The sequence below is a fragment of the Onychostruthus taczanowskii genome, unplaced genomic scaffold, assembly GCF_017590055.1.
Source record: "Onychostruthus taczanowskii isolate IOZ18803 unplaced genomic scaffold, ASM1759005v1 scaffold59, whole genome shotgun sequence".
NCBI lineage: Eukaryota > Metazoa > Chordata > Aves > Passeriformes > Passeridae > Onychostruthus > Onychostruthus taczanowskii.
The window spans coordinates 4,307,641-4,333,543 of NW_024503568.1; the positions used below are offsets into that span (position 1 = coordinate 4,307,641).

A 25,903-nucleotide genomic window follows, 5' to 3' on the forward strand; every position below is an offset into this window, starting at 1 on the left:
TGGATGTGTGAGAAGCTATAATTAGTTTTCCAATTTAGATATGTTTAGTGTTATGTCAGAGAGTAAAGGAAACTTCTTAGGTGTTGTGTTGTGGTATGTATCCTCCTGACCCATGGAAATTCCATGGAAATACTGATTTGAAAGCTTAAGAGCTTTGATAATGTGTCTTGTTGGTGAATCAGCTGATGTTTTATTCAGAACAGTAGCTGGGAGTGGAAAAGGTATCCTTTTTGGTAATTAAAAGTGCTCAAATGCTGTAGTTTGATGTGATTTCTTATTTATTCTATTCCTGCTTTTATGCAGTTCCTCTTGGAATTTGCAAGGACAAGCACTTATTCCAGATTCTACAGGAGTGCCGAGTCCTGAAACTTTGCTTGCTGCATGTACTGGTAACACATATACATGCACAGAAGGGGATTTGGGGCTAGATTTACACACTGAAATGTTGCACCATTATCTCCCTCGATAGCTCTCAAGTATTTAACCTCCCTTTACAAATGAATAGATGTTTAGTCATTAAAAGGGAGGTGTCCTGTTGTGTACTTTGGCACAAATATTCATCCTGTCTGTGTAAGGAAGTTTGGAAGAGTTGAAGAGTTTAGCAAGCAGCCAGAGCTGCCAAGAGGTTTGTGCTTCCTACGACATGAGTGCACCTGGCAGCTTTGAGGCACGTGCCTGAGGTGGCCCATGCTCAGCCTGCAGGTGTGTTCTTGCCCTGCTGGGGATATTTTGGATATTTTGCTGTAGAGATCTGCTCCTGGTGCAGCGCTGACCTCAGGTGTGGACCAAGGCATGCTGCCTGGTGGTGTCACATGCCCTAAAAGCCATCACAAGTGCCTTCTTCCCCAGCATCTCCCTCAGTGGCCAGGCAACCACAGCGCCCACCATGCCACAACCCTTCCTCACAAATGTCCATCAGAAAACTCTGCTTCCAAGCACTGTATTTATAAACACGTGTAAAGTTGTTAAATATGCATAAGGTAAGTTGGTGTTTGGCAAATAACTGGAATGTGGTAAATAACTACATTCAAGTAGAATGAAGGCCTAATAGAGGTGGAGCATATATTTTTGCAAGGATTAAACTAAAAACTTTTAACTGAAAGTTGCAAGGAAGTGTAAAGAAACAAAGGAAGATAGTTCTGTTGACATTTTATTGTATAATCCAAATTACTGTCTTCATGTTACAGCTGTAATATGTTTGAATTTATTCTTGCAACCTTTTTTTTTTTTTTTTTTCCGACTTTGTTTTGCTGGTTTTAGAAATAAGGCAGGTACACACTGAAGGACAAGGTAATAGTAATTTCCAGCTTTTATCTGCCTTCCCACAGTGATTGAGAATGCTACTTCTAAATAGCTTTATAGAAGCTTCCACTTTATAGAAGTATCCCATTTGGATAATATTTATTTTTATTGGTTTTTCAGTGATTAGTCTTACCTTCCATGTCTGCCAAATAGCCTCTCTGAGGAGCCTACATATAGGAAACATGAATTTATATATAAATGCAGGGAAATAATCAGGAAAATGAAATAAATAAATATTCTTGCAATATAAGGTGAACTACAAAATAGTTTTAAAGGTATTTGCTATACATATTCATTCTGTAATTAATCTCAGACCTCTATTGTACAGCAAAATATTTTCTGTTGTAGGTCTACTATGTGAATAGAAACATATGTATTTAAGTTAGATATTGGGTTATCTTTTTTTGCTTCCTTTGGTAATATTTAGTGGCTTCTTTTTGTAGTTCATGTTAGCTTCATTGTTCTTCTGCATGAAACAAGATCCTGCACACAGTTTGATAACTGAATTTTAAGGGGAAGCATGTACATGGGTGCTAGTAATGAAACTAAATCTTTATCACTTTCAGTATATAGTTTGCTTGGACTATAAATTAATTAAAGCAGTATGTAATTCTGTAGGACTTCTGGCTTATGGATAATAAATCCATCTCGGTATTTTTTATCTGTCTTCTGTGTTACAGTGATTCCTTGGCTTGGTGCTCATACTTGTTTTTTTTTTTTTCAGTAAAATCATAGAAGCCAGGACTACAAATAGACATTCCACACTAGCAAGAAATCTGTGTGGATTTTGATTTCTTTTTAGTGTTTTTTTTTTCCCCAGCACCTCTTACATACAATAAATAGTCTGATAATATGTTCCTCTTTGCTTTTATCTGTAATTTGAAGTGTCAGTCTGTCTTTTCAGGATTAGGACATGTGTTCCATTGACTTTCATGCCTCCCTGGCAGTCTTGATAATGAAATGATAGATGTTGAAATAACAATGAGAGATAAGTATGAGAACTCTCCAGGAACACATTGTACTAACGTAATGCCATATTTGAACTGTCTGATGTTTTTCTTACACAGTAAACTAAAAAAAAAAAACAAACCAACAATGAACTCTTGGTAGAATGGTGGAGTTATATGAATCCATTTTAATTTATATGTGCTCTCACATATTAATGAAAGTGTTAATAAGTTTTATAGAGAACACGTAACTTAAGACATAATATCACAAATTATAATGATGAGTTAATAAGAGTTTCAAGCACTTAATGGAGTCAATTTTGCAGTCATCTATAGCTTAGAACTCTCACATTTTGCATAACAAAATTTGCCTATTTGCCTAAAGTATCTTTAGTGACCTTGACTGGGAGATTTTGCAACAGTGCATTTGGATTGATTCCATGTTCTATTATTTTTGAACACTAGAAGCTTCTCATAAATTAATTTCTTAAACAGTAACGTGTAGTTTCAAATGACTTAAGAATGAAACATTACTAATATAATTTTACTGTGGTCAGAATGCTTGAGATTCTTTGTTAGAATAATTAGAAAGCATGGGTTACAAACAGTGTATCTTTATACAGATATCCTCAGTAAACGTAAACTTTATTGTAGTGCAAAATTATGCATTCTGAGCAGCAATACTGACTGGTGCAAGATATTTGTCTTTTCTGTGAGATCCCATTCCTGAGCAACTACCAGCCCTGCTTAGCATCTTTCAGTCTTTTCTTACCACAACATTGAATGTTCTATTTTTTAACTCGACAACATTTTAATAACCAGGCCAGTGCTCTGTTCTAAAATTAATTAAATAAATGCATTAAAAAGGCAAGCTTTGGACAACCTTTTTATTTATTTATTTATTGCTACAGAAGATGTTAGAAACCTGAACTTCCACAACACAGTTTGGAATCAACACTGTTGATTTTGCATCAGTTATACCTGCTGAAAATAAATGAACTACAGGTCCAAAAAGTAAATCTTCTGAGTATTAGATTTCAGTAAGAAAATATCTGAAGTGTGCTCAGACTGATCTTGCCAGTAATTGAACATTATTTACATGCTTTTAATCTTCAGAGGACACTGTAAAACTTAGTAAATTTTAAAATGGTGTGATGGCAAGTAGGAAGTGGTCAGCCTCTTTAGTCAAAATATTAGAAAATAACAAATAATATAACAACTTATGAAGTGTTCCACAAAAGTAAGGTTATTTCAACCATTGTTTTGGTTAATTTTTCTTCATAGTCTCTTTCTTTTGAGATGATCTATTATTTTTTGGTGAAAGTAAATTCTAGGGTCTTATCAAACTGGGCACATTGAGATATAATGGTAGATCAGTTCACTTTACTATAACACAGCTTTTCTGTTGCGGATTTATTTGTGCATATTTACTTGAGCTTGCTGGGTATTAGAGCCAATATCTAAGCAGTCTACTTAAACATAGCATGTTCACCTCAATCTGGAGAAAATAGGTCAAATTCTGACATATACTGTGACTTCATTAAATTAGAATTCTGTCTTTCTGCTGTCAACAGATGGATGACAAATTTAACTTGAAAATATTTAGGGTTCATCACCTTTGCTAATGTTGGGAGGGCAGCTTCTAGCTTATTGTAAAAAATAAGAATTATGTTTTGTGCATTTCTCTAGTTGTGTTACATTAAATGAAGAAAGGGTTTTGCTCTGCTTTACTTTAGAAAATGTACTGTGCATATCAAGTTCTGTTTATCTCTAGGAGCTGAGTTTTGTCCGTTGGGGTCAGATTGCTGCCAGGATAGTATAACCCTTCACCAGAGGCATAGGTAAGGTGGAAAGAAGTCCTTAGCTGGGGAGTACTGTAAGATATATATGTAAATGTTGTAAAGTCCTGCTTTATAATGCCAGGAGCAACTTATTATTATTATTCTCATCTTGTGTTAGTGCAGTAGTGAATGGAAAACAGAAGGTAGAAGCTAGAACAGGGCAAGAATCACCCAGACATTGGTTTCAATGATCTTGGAGGTCTTATCTTGGAATGGCCACAATGGTCTGCTTATTTGTAAAGGGGCAAACCTTTGTGGCTTCACTATGAACAAATGTACTGTCAGCTCTAATGAAAACTATTGCTCTTAGAAATTACACAGAATGACTGTAATAAAAACACTTGATGTCAGAATATGAAAATATTGCTTATTTGTGCTGAAAATAATAATATTCCAGATGTTTTATACGCATTCCAAACATTATACTTACTTCTGTGTACTGAAAATAACTGCTTGACAACATATTTTGTAGATAAGTACATAGTAAACCTTGCTTCTCTTTCCCCCATGGTGTATCACAGATGGAGTAAATGGGGCTGTAACTCCCCTGGGTTCTTAAAAATGCACTGCCTTCGTTCAGATGCTGTAGCTGCATCATTGCCTTGCTACTAAAACTGTCCGACTCAGTCTGGCATACCTCATGCAAAGCCCTTCTAGATTAAACTGACAGCTTTGCTTAAAATCTCTTTATGGATTGTTAATCACCAAAACAGAGGCTATTCTGCAAATATTTACTGGGCTGCAAGTGTTCTTATGGCTGGATAATCTGGTAGATTTGAAAGGCAATGGTGAGCAGCTATTGTGAATTGGTGAACAGCTATTCTGAATTAAGAACCACATAAAATACCAGAGTAGTAGCTATAACAAGAGTTTTGACTTAGCTGATTCAAATTCTTGTCTTTCAATTTGGAATAAGTCTCTCCCTGGAGTTCAAGGAAAGATTTCAGGATTTATTCTTAGAAGGATCATTTTTAAATGACAGGAGAGTGGATTGAAGTGAATGAAAGCTTTGTTTTTAGAAACACTTTGAATGTGTTGAATTTCCTTTTTTGTTTATGATGTATGTTGAAACACGGAATACAGTTGGAATTCATGAAAATCTGTCTGCTTCTACATCCACCTTCCTTCTTTTATTTTTACCACAAACTAATATGTAATAGATGTGATCTATTTGATCTGTGAAATCTGTTTGAAAGATTATTTTATTTCCTCACCTTTTTTTTCCCCCAGAGGAATTTTCCTCCCCCTTAACCGTGGTTTGGTGTTTTGCTACTTACATAAGTTGGTATAATAAAATTAAGTAACCTATTAATTCAGTTGAGGAGTTTGTTTCCTGTCAAAGGATTTGTTTTTAAATCTTGGGTCTTACTCTTCCCTTGCCCTATGACAAATATGTAGTGGAAATTAATGTTCCAATCTACTTGGAAGGCACATTTAACAGGAAAGGGAGGGTTATTTTTAAAGTAGGAAAGGAAAGTGTTAATTGCAATAGTATTTTGAAAAAACATAATTACCATACATAAATGCTATACAGCATACATTTATACTATTGTATGAACAAAATTATATCAAGGAGGTGTCTAAATAGAAGAAATGCAAATTGTGATGTGTAGTGAGATACATGTTTTGCTAGTACAGCTCATAGGTTGTGTAAATATGTTGTGTTATTTCAGTAGTTTCTGAATTCTGGTGCTGACTGAAATATCTGGAAACTTTCATCTTTTATAAAGTTTAATGTGCACAGAAACGACATCTATTTTTTATTTTTGAAATTATTAATTTAGCTAAAGCATTTTCTGTATTCAAAATCCTGCATCACAGCCACAGAAGTCCCAGCTGAAAGCAATCTAATGGCAGAGGTGAGGAAGGCAGCAGCTGAGGGATGCTAGAATGATGAAGGTAGTTCTTATTGCAACCATGTGGCTAAGTGCTTTTGACTCAGAGATGTCAAGTGAATTCTTTAACCCATACAAATGGAGTGCCCTTTCAAAGTGTGAAAATTTCTGAATGACTTAATCAATTTTGAAGTATTTTAATTTCCTCAGTGTTCCTTACATGTTTATTAGATTTCCACTATGGTTAAGGTCGCAATTTGGAATCAGGTGCAAAATAAAGAGATGTTTTATGAAGGTAGTAATATAAAACTTTGTGGTAGAGCAGTATCTCCTCTAAAGCCAAGGTCCAGCCTTTCTAACACGCTGCAGGTTTAGCTGTCATCTGTTGGAGAGTGGGAGGTTTCCTGATGCATTTCCATTTCCAGGCCCCCTCCGAGAGGGCTCTTTTAGCACAGCCCACAGTCCTGCCTGCTGCTGAGCCCCTTCAGCTCATTCACTGTCCCACCATCCGTGGCAGCACAGCACCCTCAGAACTCTCATTCTTATGCACTCTTTAATGGCGTGCTTCAAACTTACTGTTACCAAGTTATTTTTGTGGCTCTTCTGTTTTGGACAGCACAAGCATAGGTCTTGCACTTTTCCTGTGCTGATTTCCTGATTCACAATCTGTGCCAGCTCCCACTAATATCAGGACTGGGGCCATTCCAGTAATTGTTTTGGATGGAGAGCAGAGGAGGAGTCCTGGATTAAGCTCATTTTCAGCAGATTAACCTTTTATTTGCTGGTCTGTCTTCTAATTGCATTTTTGTTTACATGACCTGTAGTTATGGTGTCATTATAATATAACTATGAAGTTTACATATTACAAAATTTCTTTGATCTTTACTAAATAACTAAGAGGCATTGTGATGGAGGCAGACATGCTCCTGGATATTTAAGCTTCCAGATTTCTGTTGCTGCCAATCTCTCCTGTTTGGGATTTGTAGTTGGAGAGCTATGTTCTTAATAAACTGTCAGTTTGACCAGCTGTGTGTAGTGAACGTCTGGAAGAAACTTCTTACTAAAGTCTTTGTTTTTCTTTTTTAACCTTTGTTAATGGACTGTCAGGTTTAGTTGGATTAATAGCTAAGGGACTTGTAGCTGTTATCTTCAATATTACTTAGTGTTGGTTGTTTTATTACCACTGTGAGCAGAATGGATCAATGTGTGATAAGTCTTGTACCTGTTTGAAGTGGGAGGGGTTCCACAAAGATGTTCAATTTATCTCAAAATGTGCTTCTTAACGTAGTGTAACTGCATCGTTCCCCTCTTAAATTAAAGGCACATCTGAAATGTGAATTTCACAAAAATCAAGGTTTATTTCAATGATTTCAACATTTTAATTTGCACTTTAATTTTTATGAATTGAGTGATTTAAAGATATTTCTTTTTTGGGTTTAAAATTATAGAATTGTATTATAATGATAAATACTACTTAGGTACAAGTTACACTTCTGGTACTGTAGTTCACATATTTTAATTTGCTCCAGTGTGAATTGATGTGTCTATTAATGTTGTGATTTAGAAATGGTGCTCCCACTGAAACATCCCAAACCATATGCAGCTTTTACAAAAGTTTACCATTAAGCTAATATCACTATTTGGAAAAATAAAGCCAAAGAAAAAAAGGTATTAGTGCACTGTGTCAAACATGTGATCTTAAACTGCAATTGTTTCATTTAGCATTTCATCCCTAGAGTGGAAATTACATTAGGCCCATTACTGTTGTAGGGTGTATCATTCATCAGTCAGCCACTTGTAACATTGCTTTTTTTCAGGTAACTACAAAAACTAATACCTATTTTCCTTTTTTTTCCTCCTCTTCTGTTTTGTGGGTTTGTTGTTTTGTTTTAGTGTTAATTAATTGTTTCAAATATGGAAAAAGAAATTATGGGCAGTTTGAAATGGGTAGGAGAGCAGTAGATTGGCCTGAACCTGGAGAGTGGGAAAGTGAACAATGGAGGCATGTTTTCATTAGATTAGAAATATTATTCTTTGGAACTCAAGGTGCAAATTATCCTGTGCCATAATGTTCTTTTCAAACACACAAGATAAAATTTGCATATCTAAATTGGATCAGCTTGAATGGGTTTCCCTGCTGTCTCATCCCCTCAGCTACAGTCTTTCTGAAATGGCCTGCAGGTGGATCCAAATAGTAATTTTTAAGTGCATCTTTGAAATATTTTTTTTCTTTTACTTTTATATTGATTTCTTGCAATGAACATCAGCAAAATGTCTCCTATGTCTCATCTAAGGATAATCTACATGATAATTAGCGGTTTAAATTTAGCTGTGCTTACACTGGCTTTAAGAATTGCAATTTAAACTGGGTCAATAAAATCACAATTGTTTCATATTGTTAAAATAATAACTTTCCCTTTCCTGTTCTCTACCCTTTCCCCCTTTCCTTTCATCTTAGAAGTAGTGTAATGTTTTATTATAAATGTGACAAATTTTGCCAGCCAAGGGAAGACCCTGCAAACAATCTTGTTCTGCAATGCTGGGCTTTTCTTCTGTTTTTTAAAGGTAGACTCACTGATACTGTACTGATTTGAATTTCTGTTCTCCCTTTCCATAAACTCTCACGGCTTTGATAATATTTTATTACATTAATCAGGATGGAAGTGTATATATTATTTTCACTTCCTCTAAAACAACTGTATTCTTAATAGATTTTTATTAAGTATGAGTACCTCATCATGGTCTGCAGCATCCTCATGGGGGAAACTGCAGGGGCAGTGACTGATCTCTTCTCACTGGTTAGCAGTGGCAGGACCCAAGGGAATAGCAGGACACTGTGTAAGGGGGTTCTTAAGCTGGATATTAGAAAAATGTTCTTATCCAAGAGGGTGGGCGCTGGATCGGGTTCCCCAGCAAAGTGATCACAGCACCAAGCCTGGCAGAGTTCATGAAGCTTTCAGGCAATGCTCTTATGCACATGGTGTAATTTTTGGATCAGGATTTGGACTGTGTGCTCCTTGTGGATCCCTTCAAACTCCGAATATTCCATTATTCTAATTCATTTAATCCAGCTGCTCAATTTATTTTGTGTTTATTTGGTAGTATGACTTCTTCTGACATATCAAGGAGAAATAGCAAACAAAATAATTTAACTTCTGTGGACAACAGGGCTACAGCTCAAAGAAAATATTTCACTTTCTGTAAAACAGTTAGAAAGTTTTAAGGGTAATACGTTGTCTCCCTGATGTATGAATGAATTTGTAGCAAAATCTTAGGTTTTGATGGTTTCTGTACCAAGGAATGGGTGACCTAAAGCTTATCCCAATACATCTGTTTTACTAGCTGTGCATGTGTATTAACTGCCAAATGTTGATGTAAGAATAAGGAGTAAGCTGTCAAGATGGTGCTTGGGCTCCATTAATGAACAAATAGAAGCAGAAAAGGATTTCACATCAACAGAGCTTCCCAAAGACTCTGTCCAAGGTGCTGAGGGTTAGTGTTCATCTCAGCACTGTGGGACAGTACCTTGTATGCTGAGGGACTGGTTCAGGTGGGTGACTGTGTTCACCTGCCACCATTGTGCTTGTCTCAAGGTTATATTCTGGGTGGGTTTGGGGTTTAGGTTTGGGTTGGGTTTTGAAATTTTGTTTCTCTTTTTGTTGTTGCTATTGTTTCGTTTATATTTTGGTTTTGTTTCTAAACTTCTTACTTGGTTTATGTAGAATGTCAGAGTGTTATAGAAAAATCAGATTTATGTACAGGTGGCTAAATCTCAGCATTATCAACTCTCTCAGTTTATCTACTGTCCCTAGTTGAGGTTGGTGTTCCTGTCTCTTTACATATGAGGTCTGAAGACTATTCAGTTGTATAAATAGTTCTCATTTATGTATTGTTGGAGTTTGTTTCTATTGTTCTTGCCCAAGTAGTTTGAAACTTTATGAGAATAGGCTAGGATTACTGCTGTATCCCATGATGATGATACTCATATATTAGTCAGAGAAAAAACCCACCCTAATTACTGTTTCTGGATGCAACATTAGCATTGCATGATTTTTTTTGAAGATCACAGTAACTGCCTTTGTCCATCTGAATGTTATTCAAGGAGGTGTGATTGTCCTAAATGCCAGTGATTATGTCTAACTCATGGAGCCTACACAGTTATGCTATCACAGTAAGAGATTAATGATACTACTTCTGCAAAAACACCTTGGATATCATTGGTGTAGGGAATAAGGAACAAGATATATTCCAGTGGTTGTTCTTGGACTCTAGGATTACTTCTCTTGCTTTAGGGTTTTAGGGAATACAATAAGGTCTAAATGTTATTTCTGGCATGGGGAACAAAAAATACCAGCATTTGGGGAGAAAATTCTGACTGTGTTGTGATGAGGAGAGGAGGAGTTTGAACTGTAGACAATAGAGAGCTGTTGTGCTTGATTTGTTAGTGGGCTAAACAAGGAAGGAGGGGCTCTGTGCAGGAAATCTTACTTGTGCAAACACAAACATGCATGTCTTGAAAGGTACCTGACACATGCCCCACTTAGCACTGCAGTGACTTGGCACAAGTGAGCTGGGGAGAGGAGAGAAGGCAGTGCTCTCTGGCTGATCCCAAAATCAGGCTTTGGACAGTGCATTAGTGACAGCCTGCACTTCTCTAAATTTGGGCATTCTGCATCTGCAAGCCACTGGGTCTGTGTCTAACCTGTACTTCCCCACAATCTCTGTGTGTGTGTGTGTGGGTTAGCCAGACAGCCACAGATCACCTGTGAAATCAGCCCACAGTGGCATTGCTTTGCACCTTCACCAACTTTCAGGTGTTATTGTGGCACTTGCTGATTCATGGCCTCTACTGTTGTTCATAACATTTTAACACAAAGCACATTTCCAGATGGCACATCACGGATAACATGTTGTAGTTCTGAGAATAGCTTGAGTAGAACAATATTTTTGAATATTGTAACTGTTTAACTTCATTTATATACCCACATATGTTAACATAAGATGTTCACTAAACTATAGGTGTGGTGTTTGGCTTTCTATGGGGAGTCTTAGGCAATATGCCATCATAGTTAATAATCTGTAATGAAATTGTAATGAATTGGTAAGTTGTAATGAATTTCCTTGCTGTTGTCTCTCTGATTAGTCCTTAGTCTTTTAAATTGCATTTACTGTTTATAATCCAACATGTTTCAGTAGAGCAGACGTAACACTTGGGCTAAGTGTTGTCTCTCATCTTTTAGTTCTTAGTGTTTACCAGCAAATAGAACATGGATTGTTAGTTCATTAGGGAAAATCAGGATACAGAAAAGTTAATTAATAATGAAAGAGTTGTTTCTGTGTAAGACAAGCAATACCTTCAAAGTTTTCCAATAATCTTTGTTAAAAAATGGTGTGTGTACTTTGCAAAGAAACCATTTGTTCTGCGATAGTGAAGCTAATTATTCTCAGCACACACTAGCTATGTCAAATTGCAAAAAGAACATCAGACTCTGGATGTTGTAGGAATTAAAACACCATCAGTTGAGTTAATGAACAGCATACAATGAATATGATCTCATTTTTTGCAGTGCAGTTTAAGTGAAAGCCTTTTAAGAACTGTTGCAAAAATCATAATTTAGGGGGGAAAAGAAACAATAAAGCAAATGTTTGCTATCTGTTTTAATTACTTTCTGCTTAGAGGTATGCATTAGGTTTATTTATTGTTTGATTTCAAATTATTTCTCTTAAATGGTTTAAGAATACAGTGGCTAATGATCCATTCTGAAATCAAATGAATAGAGTCTTTTGCATTCCATTATACAAAGCCAAAGAAACTAATTTTTGGTTGTTTCATTGTGATTTTATGTGAAGATCACTACTTGAAATTATAGATTAGCATACGCATGAGAACCCGAAACAAAATATGAAACATAGAAGAGAAAGGGAATGAGTGCATTTCTTTTTTCAAATGGAAAAAAAAATGAGAGTGGATTTCTGAATTATGTACCAGCCGTGAATGTAGTGAAAATGCCATCCACTATTAACATTTCAATTATTTTTCTTTCTGTAGAAGTCCTTACAAAGACAGCACTGTGAAAACCTCCTTGTAATAGATCTCCTTGAAAAGAAGAGATTTTTTTGGTGGAAAGAAGAGATTTTTTTGGTGGAAAGAAGAGATTTTGTCCTGACCAAAGATAATAGCAATTTTCATTGTGCATATGTGTAAGAGAGATTGGAAGATTTTTGTCTTCCTTTCCACCAAAGATTCAAGGTGTGTGGTTCTTCCCTGTGTCAAAACTATGTATGCACTTAGAAAACTTAGGATATGAAGTCAGAAACCTGAACTCTTAACAGATGCAGGGAGCCTTTATTGTACTTCACCAGTCCCTTCAGATATGAAAATTAAGTGTTGGGAATTTAGAGCAAGCCCTGTCAAACTGCCTATCTGCAAATCAAGATTAATTTTTCTCAGAGATCCCTGCAATCAAATAACTCAATATAGTTATGTTTTATATTTAGAAAAAAAAATCTTGATTCACAAGGTTGGAAATCAAGCGTTTTGTTGACTGCCAGTCAACCAGTTATTGACAGAGAGGGGATTCAGTGTAGGCATATGCATGTTTAAAGTGCTTGACATAATAGTTCTTTCCTGAATCCTGTCAGTATATTACTTTGCTATGGCAACCCTGTAGCTTTACAGGAGATAAATTTATTGAATTGCACCCTCCTTAAGCCTTACTGAGGTACAGTGTGTCCTGCTGTTCAGTGAGTTTCAGTATTTAAGATGTAATCAAAGACCATAAGATATTTAACTTCCTTTAGATAAGACTATGTACAATAATCAGATTTGGGCAAACTTCTACATATCTTATGGTTTTGCTTGTATATCTGTAGAAAGAAGAAAGGGCTAAAATTATCTGGGGATTTAACATTCAGTTATCCTCCAAGGTTTCCAAAGCACGTTGCTTATAATGCTTTTATAACAGCTTTTGGAGGAAGCAGAATATATTTTTTGTTTTCTTCATATTTCTTTGTGTGAGAGTCTGAATTATTTGTGTGAGAGTCTGAATTATTTGGTTTTGGAATTAATAAAGAAAAATACTAAGTAGTAATATACCAGAAATAACTTTTGTGCATATTTAAGAATTGAAAATACCTCTGAGCCAATCTGTCTGATGGATAAATTAATATTTGAGCATATGTAGAAGTGTCTGCAGGAAGTGGGTGGAGGTGGACCTGGTGGTGAGAGTATTTTAGCAACATACTGCAAAATTTGCTATTTTCCTTTCACTGTGTGGGATGTCTTAGAAAAGTAACCTTATACTTAGGCACTGATATATCAGCCAGACAACTGAAGTTGTGTATTGTATCTGTATTTATATATGGGGACTAAGAGAATTTAAACTGACATAAATTGTGTTAGTATCTAGTTAACATAGTAATTTTAATATGTGTATTTAAATAATTAATATGAAAGCATAATAACTTATTTTTTCCTACTGATACATCTAGATAAGAGGTGTTTTATGTGAAGTTTGACTTTGCTTTATAAATGATGTATCTTTTTTTTTTTTTCCTCACTGGTAAATCATGTCTATTTACCTGAACTTACCTGAACTCAGGTTGTTGTTTTACCTGAACTCAGCATCATTCAAACATTGCCATTGTGGTTTCAAAGTCACGCTTCAAATTTTTAATGCTCTCCACTTCACTTTATCTGTGTAAATTAAATTTCCTTGTCCCAAGGAAATCATGCTCTATTCATCTAACTGGATGGTAACAACTGAACTGCATGCTGATATAGAGACAACTGCTTTGCAGGTTTCTATATTTCAATAATAGTTCAGTCACTGAGAATCTCCCCCACAGCATTTCTTCCTCCAGTGAGCAGTATATCAAATGAAGCTGTCTTATATTCTGCAGAGTGTATAGATGCCACTGTTAGTAATTTAGACCAAGGTTAGTTTTGAGTCACACGGGAAAAACCTGTGGAAGTACCAGAGCTCACACTAACAGTTAATTGGAAAATTTTAGTGCTATTTTCAGATACACAAATATAATAATGATTGGAGAAAACTCACTATGTTGTCTTTTGCCATCACAGGGAAAAGCAATGATGCCAATTTTATGAATGTTTTTCCCATCCTGAAAATGTCACATCACCTTAAGCTTGATTTGATCTCTTTTAATGAGCTTTAGTTGTAATGCTAATGCTAATAATTTAGGATACATTTTTCAGCAGCACACAGAATATATTAAATGCATTGTCATGTATATGCAGAAAATTAATTTATATGTGGTCATGAAATCAGGTATCTTGGTGCACAGGTTTGGCTACTTTCTTTATTTTGCCATAGAAATATTGGTGTAATGAAATGGAGGTGAGGATGGTGCTCAGCAGCAGAGGAGGAAGAAAAGGCAGCACTTTGGAGAATGGGAGTTTTTGTTAACACAGATCAGCATTTTGCTGTCTGTGTGTTCTGAAATGATAACTTGCTTTGATTAATATGCACTTAGAATTTGCTAACTTTGTGACCTTCCTTATTTATGTTTACTTTTTGCACTGTAGTTTGCTCGAGTTGACTTTAATGAGTGACCGATCATTTTCAGTAGTAAGATTGATCAGTAGGAACAGATTTGCTTTCCATCTCTCAGTAAAAGCAACTACCATATAATGGAAGTATGACAGATGGAACAGACTTGTGAAGTTTTAGATAGTATTACATAGGGAAGGCTTTATTTTGAGATACTATATTTAGGGCTGTAATTTTAATTATAACCTATGATTCTGCAAAGTATTATTACTAATGATAAAATGGGGTTCTATCTTAGGGTTTATTAAGTTAGCAGATCCCAGTTTATTAATTTAGAATGGTTTAAATCTCACCTCAACTTACCCTGTGTCTGAATGATGTGAGACACATTAATCAGTTTACTGAAGTTAGACTCCTCTTGTTTATTGATCTGTTGAAGCCAGCACAAACATACAGCTGTACTTTTGGCCAGCTAAATTAGAACTCTTAAGAAGTTAACAAGTTATTAAAAGCTATTTCCACCTGTATTGTGTTTGTCACTACTACTGAGTCTGTGCATTTCTGGAAACCACTGAATGTATTGGTTAAGTTAAAAAAAGCTGTGCCAAAGAAACAACTCACTACAGAAATCAGCCTTGTTTAATTTTCTTATTAATTTGTATTACTTAACTAATTTGAGAATTGATAACAGAATGTTTGAGTGATTTATGGCCTGAAAAAGAAAACCAATGTTTCCCTCCTTGAAAATGGAAATTAGCTTGTCAGACATTTAGATGAAGAATGATCAATCAATAGGATTTTAATAAGGAAAAGCTTTAAAATTGACTGAAGGTGGCTTTTGTTTAAGGTGATTTGGTATGTGCATATTACTAAGCTCTCCCTGGAGAGGATTTTCAAAGGCAATAATGGGCACTGATTTTCTTTGTTTATTTCATTCTCTTTCTGTTCCCCTTTTGCCAGGGATTTCAGTACTTACCTCTCCATTGTGTCTTTAATATCTCCCTGCCTGTAAATAATTTTACTTATTTGCATTTAAAACTATGAGTTTTAACTACTATTTTGTTCCAGTGAGCCTGTTGTCTAGATCAACATTTATTTTCGGTCTAAGTTCATGCTAGACATGGGGCTAGCTGTTCCCACTGATTTTAGGAACACAAATTTCAAAAGTGCAGGCATGCACTGGAGGAACAGATTTTACTTGGAAAGATTCATTAAAATACTGTATTTTGGTTGCCCCTTGGAAAATCTAGTATCATGGGCTTGGAGTTAAAAACTAAATGGCAATTATGGTCAACTGGGTTGGTTTGTTTTGTCCATTAGTGAAGTCCCTATTGGGACTTCTGAAACTGATGTAGCTAAAGTTAGATTAAAAAGGCTCCACTCTGTGTGCAGTCTTATTCACATACCTATATAAACTGTAGATCCACAACTAATGCATTAAAAGTGTAAATAGTACATAGCACACCCACACAAATTCTGGTTGTCACTACTTCCTTGCAGTCTTTTTTCCCCTCCAGTTAGGTTTCTTATCCTGATTTCAGCCTGTTTTCTTGGCTCTTCCTATCACTATTTTCCAAGTGTTCTCTCCTAGTGACCTAGAGGCCACCATTATGTTCCACTTTTGTACCCAATCTTACTTTGTTTCCCCTCAGCACTCTGTAAGCAACTGCATACTGGGATCACAATTACAGAGGAGGTTCTAGTTGTGCAGTTTTCTCTTTGAAAGTTGTGATGGGAAGAGCACACTGATCATTCCCAGCAAAAATGAAGTTAAGTTTTTCCCCCAAAACAGGTGTTACCACAAGTTTTTAAGTGAAAATGTCACCATTTTCCTCATGCCTATTTTTTTTAAATTTATTTTTAATTTTTTTTTTTTTATTAAGGCAGTAAAAGTCATGGAGCCAGTTTTGATCTTTCCAGCCAGTTCTCATCTTTGGATAGGATCTTCTTCATGTGGTTGGCATTGAAGCCAGTGTAATCTGGGCAGAAAGGACAATGTTTATTCACAGTTTAAAGCCAGAAAGTAAAATTAGGCAGTTTAATCTGACCTTCTTCATTTCTTGGACCATTGCATTTCACCGTGGTATTGATCTATTTAGCCCAGTAGCCTTTGGTTACATTACCAAGTCAAAACTAACATTTTTCTTGAAAGTAAAGATGGTAAATACAGCTTTTCATCATGTATCTTAATCTGAAGCCAGGTGCCCTCCTTGATAAATTCTTGATTTCTTACTTGAATTCTTCTAGCTTGATCTCTCACTAAGCAGTTCTAGACATATTTCCTGGCTGTACCTCAGCATTCTCTCCTTACAAAGAATACTTGTTTTCTGTGAGTATTTCATGCCAAGGATGTTGATTTTGTTGCCTACATTTTCTTTTTTCTTCGGTTGAGAAACCCACCCTATACCAGTGAAAAAATGTCTAGGAAAATGTCTAGGTATGAAATAGATTAAAAACCAGAAAAACACCATCCTTCCTCCCCCAGTACAATGAAACAATAAAATGAAAACCTTAAAAAAAGGTAAATCAGTCCAGACATTGCTATCTTAACTTAATAAAAGCAAAGAATGTATAAAATCAGAACTAGATGATGAGATGTTTCTAATCATTCCTGTAAGTAGAATCTTCAATAATTTTTCAAAAGTAACTTTTTCTTGTGGCAATTTTTGTAGTAATCAGGAAACACTGAAGAGTTTAAGTGTGCATTATTAATGTATTCAAGTCACTTTGTACATGTAATGCTTTCTTACTTCTCTGCAGCTTACACATATAACTCTTAAAGTTCATAATTTGTTCTCCAAATCCATGATATGAAAGAATGAAACAAATTTAACAGAAAGGCATTGTGATGCCTCTAATGTTTGCAAAAACAGTTATCTGGGAAAACCATAAATAATTGTACTACTTGTGTGAAAGAGGCTGGGTTGCTTTTGTTTGTTTGTTTTAAAAATTGCAAGTTTACAAAGGGGATATGACATAAAAACCTTGAAAGGGCAAAATCAAAACCTCTTACCTGCTGTGAAAACAAAATAGAAATTTCTAATAGCATGTTATGACATGGTCGAGTGGGACACCTAGAGGCCATATGTTTAGGATTCCTAAAGAATTCCTAACTTCAGCTGCAAGTTTGCACAGAACATGCAATTTTGGGCTTAAAAGACTGGAGCGGGCATATTTTGAAAAATTAACATAATTTTTTTTTTTTGATTTTTCATGTTTAGCATATTTTTGTGGCTTCCCTGACGAGGATCCCTAGCATTGATATCAACAAAAATAACAGACTGCTTCCAAATCTGGTAAAGAGTTCTTAATGCTGTGCAGCAAAGATTAAAAGAGCCCTGTGCAGCTTATTCCAGCCTAAAGTATCAGTATCTAACAAAATTCATGCAGGTCCCATCTGAAGAGAAATATTACAATAAGCTTGTGACCCTAGTAAAATATCTTCATAGATGTCAGGCTCTTACACAATGCAGAACTAGAATTTATGCCTGTTAATTTGTCAGGGAATGAAGAGAACAAAAGCTTCTTTTAACTGTTACGTGAATTATCTAGATAGTGGATATTACAAGGAAATATACACATAAACACACTGCACTTTCCTAACTTCTCAAAAGTTAGAGGGGAACCCTGTCACTGCATCCCATGAAATGGATATATCCAAGGGCATCCTACCTCATATGGTAGCAGAACCAGATCAGCATGTTACAGATTTAGAATACTTAACAGAAATGTTTGTTACTCTATTTTCCATTGGGTATTGGCTATAATAAACTCTTTGTAACTGTAGAGCTAAATGAGTAGGCGATAGGTGACTTAGTTTTTTTTGGCAATATTTGTTATTTTTGTACCTAAGAGAGGGGGAAAGGTCTTGGAGATCAATCAAAACTAGCACAGTTCAGATGAAGATGACTTTCACTTTTCTACACAAGAAATAAAACATTTTTCACTCTATAGAATTTGGACTATTCTAGTACTCATTCTGGAGGTTTTTTGTACTAGTCTGGTACTCATGCAGCAGAGATGGTTTAGTGGGGTGCAGTTGTAGAGTTTGTGAAACATCTTCTATAGATCTGCAAAAATTGTCTGAAACTTCTCTAAAGGTTTCTGGCTTGACCAGTCTGAAATTGAAGGCAGAACAGAGTGATGCTAAGCATTGCTCTCTGTTGTGTATTGCTTACTCTAGCAACAAATGTGTGTATCTATTTAGTAATCTTTGCATGCTTTTTGGTCTTACTATGTGTAGAAGTATAACATCAACAGGATATAAGGTAATATGATCCTGACGCTTTGATTCATGGCTTTTCATAAAGAGAAGGGTGTTAGCATGGGACTGCTTGGTAGCAGAGGAATACTGCCAGCTTGATTCTATATTGAAATATGGATCTTATAATTTCCCTCTCCAAAAAGGTGTTTCATGCTTACTTGTCATCCTCTAACTCTTTAATGCTAGGAAATGTGAACAAAGTTATTCCACTGTTTCATGACTAACACTTTGTCATTTTGATAAAGGTCTTTGAGGTTAGTCATACTTTTTGAATAAAAATGAAAAGCTGCTAAGTTGTCAATGATTTGTTTGAGTAGCTTACAGACTTCTTGTAGCTGTTGTGCCTCAAATAAAACAGTAGGATTTTTTAGGTTGGAAACAATGTTTAAGATAATGGAGTTCAGCCACTGACCTATCTCTGCCTAGTCCACCACTAAACCATTCCCCCAAGTGCCATCTCTGCATCTAAATGTATAATTGTATCTCTTGGGGTTCACATGTTGGTGCTATAAGGAGCAACAATTGCACTATTAAGTTTGTGATATGCATACTAATGTCAATTGTAGTTTACTTCTGTGCTTTATCTAGAGCCTTCTTCTCAGAAGTACTTAACCATTTATTTGAGAATGTCTAAGCCATAAACAAGCAATCAATTATGATTGTTAAGTATATATTAGAAGATTGCCAGTAGATTGGAAATAGTGCATTGTTTATTGGAGGGAGGTCCCATGTTCACTGATACACTGGAAATGGCTAACAACAGCATTCCCAGAAAGGCATGCTGACAGTCACTGAAACTTAAAATCAGGATATATTCCCTCTTGTTTGAGAAGTCTAATTCCTGCAGTTAGTTATTCATGGTGTTTGTGTCTTCAGGCACCAGCCTACTCTTTGGCCTGGGGAATCACTGGCCTTTCCCTGTCCCGAGCAATAGATGAGTGCATGTACGGCATAGGTGACTGAGTGGGTCCCAAAACCAGCTCTTTAGAAATCCCTTTTTTTTTTTCTAGACACATAAATACTTTTGCGTAATAAATATTCCTTCCATTTTGTCTCTGTAACATATTTCTGAACAGTTTTAATTCATTATATCTTATGACAAAAAAAAAAAGGAATTATTGTTTTGTGGTTCATTGATTTTGTGACTGATAAAATAGTAAAACCATATAGAGTGAAAATATTTCACTTTGATAATCTATATTTTAGTGGGTTTTAAGTAAGCAGTTCTATAGTTGCATACATACAAGAAAATATTTGAGTGTTTGTGTACATGTGCTTACCCTCTCTCATGATGCTGCTTTGTTCTGCTGTCAAAACCCACTTTGATTCATTGTGCCAACTACATGGATGATCTGTTCCCTGATGATGTTTCCAGATGATCTGAGTCACGTACAAAATATTCTCAGAGGCTTTCTTTATACATTCATTAAAAATTCTGGGTAGCATCCATTGTATTTAATAACTCTGAAAAGGGTGCCTTTTCCCCTAGTCTCTCTATAAACTTGAGACTTCCTCTTGTGCATAGCTCTGGCTAAAAAGCCAATGTTTACTCTTAATCTTTCAAAGGAATATATAAGCTGCATATGTTTTAAGTATGCAAGTCAATACAGCTATTGTCATAGATTTCCTAAGGCTCTTGAAACTTCTTTAAACCCTTCGATTCTTAATCCTGTTTTTCATAAATTGTGAAGATGGCATTATTTTTATTATGTCAAATATTCTCAAGTCCCTCTGCACAGCCTGTTAAATAATGTGTGTGTGATTAACTTAAATGCAGATGTAGCTTTAAAATTGATGTAAATCAATGAACTCAGAAAAAATTTTGGTTCATATCAGTGTTCTCTCTAGTACAAGGCAAAGGCTAAAGAGGAAATTGTACTTTCTAAAGCGAATACAGCATGGTGTAGAAGTAAATAAAATGTATCTCCTGAAGTGCTTTTAGCTGAGGGTACAAGTTCTGGATCAGGATGCTATAAATTTGTTAAGATCATGGCTTTTTATGTATCCCTTATCAACCTATAATCTCCTGATTGTTGCCTGTTTTTCAACAGCTGAGGAACAGTAATCCACACTTGCTTATCTCTCTTAATCACAGCCTCATGGTGCTATAGCTCCCTGAGCCTTTAATTCCCTCTTAGAGGCGTAACAGAGTGGAAAGTAAACAAAGACGAATTTGCAACCTTCAACATTGCTAATTTGCTCTGATGTCAGAATATTTAAATAGGCAAGGACTTGGGAATTATTTGATCACAACTGATTTTAATCTAATGCATGTGAAAAGGCTGAGTCTGGGAAGGTTGTGCAAAATGACAGGCGTCCCAAGAGAGGTTGACTGAAGGTTTCTTCTTTAAACAACAATAGCTCCATCATTTTTCAGCTCTGGATCCTGTGCTCCTACTGTGTATTTTTGTTTGCATTTTTAATGTAACTTTCTGAATATGATACTGGTTTTCTTGAAAATTCCTCATTTTCTTCCCAGTTTATAGGTGTCAGAAGCCCAATCTTTAGGCTTGTTATAGTGTCTGCTCACTGCTTAGTGGGTGGGAGAGATAAAGATCCCTATTTAAAAAGCTTTGTCTCTCTCCACGTTTTTGTACCATCTTGACAGCCTAATGTATCCTGAATACTTTCATATGTAAAATGATTGATAACTTGATCTTCAAGTTATTTTAAATTACGCAGTTCACGTTTATGCATGTGTGTATGTGTACATACTTGCTGGATAAGGAAGGATGTTATCTTGTGTTATATATTATGTGCACACTTCATCTACCACGGAGGTGATGGGCTTACACATACATATACATTATCACACACACATATTCATCTTTCCTCAGAGCAGATAGCTGTATGCCATTACCTGAAATAGCTTTGATAAATATATGCAAGACAAGGTAGTGTTTTTAATTTTTTTTCTATATTTTCTTCAATTTCCCTTCATATGGTCCTAATTGTCTGTTCAATGCATGTGTAATCACTTATTTTTTTGTTGTTTACAAAATGGTTAATGCAGCATATATAGTATTACCAGGACAAATGTCTGATGCTCTCTTAATTGTTATATATTGTTCTGTTTATACCTGTTCTGGTTGAATGACTTGTGTTTCTGAAGCGTGTCTGATGATGATTTCTTCTTTTCTTCTTAGTGTGTATCATTTGGGATATTCCAGGGAGAGACGTGTCTGGGAAGCCAGCCTTTTGCAGTCACTCTGCACTGAGATTACAGCGCTGGGCTATTTGTGTTTCTCCTCATCCCTGTTTCTCTCTGTCTCTCACTCTCTCCAGCTGGTGTAAATGACTGCTGCTGCCTCCCAGAGCAAGATAACCTGCTCAGTCAGCTGGAGCCCCCTGCGGACAGCTGTCTCGCTTTTAGCTGATGGAAAACTGCTATAACCGCTGAATGGAAGAGCGTGGAGCAGCGACCATACCAGCACGAGGAGCTGCTGCTGCGGCAGCCAGAGCCAGCGAGGACTCTATTGTTCCCTGGTGTTAAACAGTTTTTCCTTTCCAACTGCCATGCACAACGGCGGGAGAGAGGTTTGCAGTCCCTTTCTCCCCGTGAAGAGATTCTGAAGAAGGGAGGATCGTCTGAGAAAGGTTTCGCGGTGGTGCTGCGGGTTTTGGACGCAGCAGCAGGCTGCTGGAGGCATGGGGCTGAGCGAGGGGAGCGCTTCTCTCTGCCGTGGTCCAGGGGTTTGTGCCGTGCCCGCTCGGTGCGTGGGAGTTCTCGTGCTTCTGCTGCTGCTGGCAATCTGGGACGCTCGTGCACAAAGTGAATTTCAAACTTCATCCGTGTATTTGTGGAAGACTGGTAAGTCACGGTGCTGTGATAACGCAACAGCAGTGTGTTGAGTTTTTGTTGTAAGTAATAACCTTTTTGTGTGCTTTGTGTATGTGGAGGGAGAAAGTTAATCTAAATAACTAACGTTTACTGGCAGGCTTATAGGGGAAAAATAGGTCATCTTACAGGATTCCACCATCCAGGCAAATATTGCAATTAAAAAACTCCACATTTGTGAGTCTGTGGCACTGTTACTGGGATCTCTTATATATTTTCTGTCTTCTGAGGTTTTAAATTCTGTTTAGCAGCTCTGTGTTGCACATAAAGGTCAGAGCGTTAGTGCGTGTTGTCAATGAGAAGGAACATTTATTACAACTGGAGTCAGCATTGTTAAAAGTGATCTAAACATACTGAATTTTCACAAAGAAAGATGTGATTCAGCACATCTAATCTTTGTGTCCTGTGCTGACATGTAATATATTCAGTGTGGTAATTGATGGGGAGTTGGGTTTGTTAAATTTAGGTTTATTCCATGGTATATAGGACACGTGAAAGCTAATGATGGATTAGGTGAAATAATCCAAGTGATGCAAGATCTCATAACCAAAGAGCCAAAGGCAAATAGGCTATGTGGATTCAGCACCACAGTAGATGGATAATTTCCCCTACTTTGATCCTAATGAGTTACGTGTCTGTTTTAAAGATTGCATAGTCATAACAGTGTTTCAACCTTAACTCTGCATTAAAAATCAGTGGGGAATTTTCCTGTGTCTATTAATATAGTACATTAATTTAGGACTTAAGCAGTGATGAATATGTGCATTTTAGCTGTCTTGATACAGTTGTAGTTCCTGTAAGTAGAATCAAACTCTCATTTAGGAAATTAAAAAATTTCTGACTGGGAAATATTTCACATTGACTTTGGCAGTTAGCTTCCTTTCCTGTATGTTTCCAGGAAAAAAAAACAACCCAAAAAGTAGATTTGTTTAAAAAGTGATTTTTCATTAAAGGATAATACAATAATAAGAGATTGCAAATTAATAATTTGTCTGAAAAATAACTTTGAGAAGACAGTCTCTTTCCTAGATGGAGGAACACTCCTTTCTGCCACAGAAGCAGATCAATTTACAATTACAGTGATATCCTGAATTTTTTAAGAGGCTCCATCTATCCAGCAGCTCAGAGAGGAGATTAAAAGGAAATTCATTTAAACAAGAAGACAAGCTTTCCAATAACACTAGAAAGAGAAATCTGAAGAAGGGAAAATCCTTTGCAACTTTCACTTCAGACTGCAAGATGGGTTACACAGTGACAGTGACATTTTTTTCCTTTTAAACTGTTGAAGAATTAAAAACAATTTACAGTTCCATTACAGATATGTAAATGTTCAACACACACTTAAGAAGAGATGATGTATGTGCACAGGTTTATGGAAAAGCACAGTAACAATATAACATTTTCATAAAGCATTTCGCATTTACCCTAAGTTGCTAGGCATCAGCAGAAGAAACTCTTCAGCGTTTTATTATGTCCCCATTTAACAGTGTAATGGATTGTAGTTAAAAATGTTAAAACAGTAACATAATTTGAGGATTATAATAATTCTAGTGGACTACTACTTAAGAACACGTGCAATCAGTTTGCTATGGACTTAACTCCACTTACTTTGCACATTGTACATGTGCTCTGAAGTCATGTCAGCTAAACCAGCACCAAGGAAACTGTCTTGGCTTTTGTCTTCTTCCCTTTTCTCCCTTCCTGGCAAAGACTGCTCCTAAGAAACTTTTGTGTAAGACAGGTATGATCCAATTACTTTGCCTGATGAAGAGCTAGCTCTTCCCTTCATCTTTTCTTCTGTGACATCTCTCGCCTGTTTTGCCTACAGTAAGAAATATTGCAGCCATGACATCAGTGATGAAATGGAAACATGATGAAAAGCAAGTAATGAAAAACAAGAGTGGCTCTTTTCAGATGATGAAAGGCAAGATGCAGTGAATAAGACACTGCATCTGTGTTTGGCTCCAAATTAAATTTTTGCACTCTTTTTTTTAGCTGTGTATTGAATTCTTTTGTTTTCCCCCCTCCAGTCGTGGGAGGATCTAGAAAGTGAACTGGAAGAATTGCTGGCCAGTGGTCTGAAGTGACATGTAGTGCAGAGTTCAGCTGAAGTATCAGAGAGAAAAGCAAAACTGAACAGTAGTGAGCTCATGCACTTCAGATGATATTTTTCTTCTTCTGTGAATGAGAGAGGTCAGGAGAATGTGGGTGAGACTTTGTCAAGGCAATTAGCTAGATTATAGGCCTTTTGGGACCTCTTATGTCCATTTTTTGAGAGCCATGCTATTTTTGTATAGAATTTAGTCTGTCATCAGCTTTTCTAAGTGCTGTTCATGACTTGCATCTGTCTTGTTTTTATTTCTAAAGGTTTTTGAAATAATGTCTACTCTGTGTCTTCTATACTGCTTTACTGCATTGTGTTTTCTTAAGGGTGCCCTTGACAATAATCTGCAATGATTATGAGGTTTGAGTTGAGACATGCTTTATATAATAATAGTTTCATTTTTTAGTTTTCTTATGTTTATGGGGTTTGAAGGGGTTTTGTGTTTTTTTTGTTGTTGTTTTGTTGGAAAGAGGGGAGGAGTGTTCTAATTCAAATTTCAAGTGTTTGCTTTCAATCTATGAAAAGCTCTCAGAGGACCTGATTTCCTGTTTACTGCCATCCTCCTGTCTACTACCATAAAAATCTGAGGTTATTGCAATATTCAGTTTAACCATTTGGGGGTTTAGTTATCTTTGATTCAACACATAGAATGTTGTGAATAATCTGCTCTGAGCGGGGAGGTTGAGCTAAAAGTTATCTCCAGAGGTCCCTTCTAATCTCCACCCCTCCTGTGATATGGGTGCCATCACTGAGTCATTTTTACTACTCCAGCTGAAACTGCTTTGAAATTTTGACTTTTGTTATTTTTTTTGATCTCTTGAGAGAATGGTTATTTGGTGTTCTGGTGTGTTTAATGGACCTTCAGAGTTTTGAATGGCATTTAAATGAGCACAGCTGATTATAGCTACAAGTGATTAAAACTAGGTTTCTCACCAAACTTTCTCATTCCATTCTGTGTAGACCTGGTGTATGCATTTTATTTAGTTACAAACACACAGCTGCTTCATTTTGTGTGGTCACTGGGAAAGCCATCTTGGTTTTTTTAACATAAACTAAAGCCAAGTGATGAAACAGCAAGATTCCCAGAGTTGAGTCATGGTGCGTATTTGCTTGATGGTCTGAGCTAGACGACAGGAGCTTTTAGCCACTCATGGAAGAGAAGTTCTGAAACTGGAGACTGGTGATTATATTGGTGTGGGGCTGACACAGATTGCCAAGTGTTGAACTATTTATGTTGAAAAGATGTTTAATGACATGTT

The 25,903-nt window shown here is 36.2% G+C and overlaps 1 protein-coding gene across 5 annotated transcripts in view; it reads left to right on the plus strand.

Annotated features, from left to right (window-relative positions):
• THSD7A (thrombospondin type 1 domain containing 7A) overlaps positions 1 to 25,903 on the plus strand; it is a 264,274-nt gene that overhangs the window by 51,209 nt on the left and 187,162 nt on the right. For all 5 annotated transcript variants that reach the window (XM_041418267.1, XM_041418270.1, XM_041418271.1 and 2 more), the window contains one exon: positions 21,988 to 22,513. In XM_041418267.1, coding sequence (XP_041274201.1) covers positions 22,351 to 22,513 — 163 coding nt within the window. In that variant the 5' untranslated portion in view covers positions 21,988 to 22,350. The remainder of the gene's footprint in view (positions 1 to 21,987; positions 22,514 to 25,903) is intronic.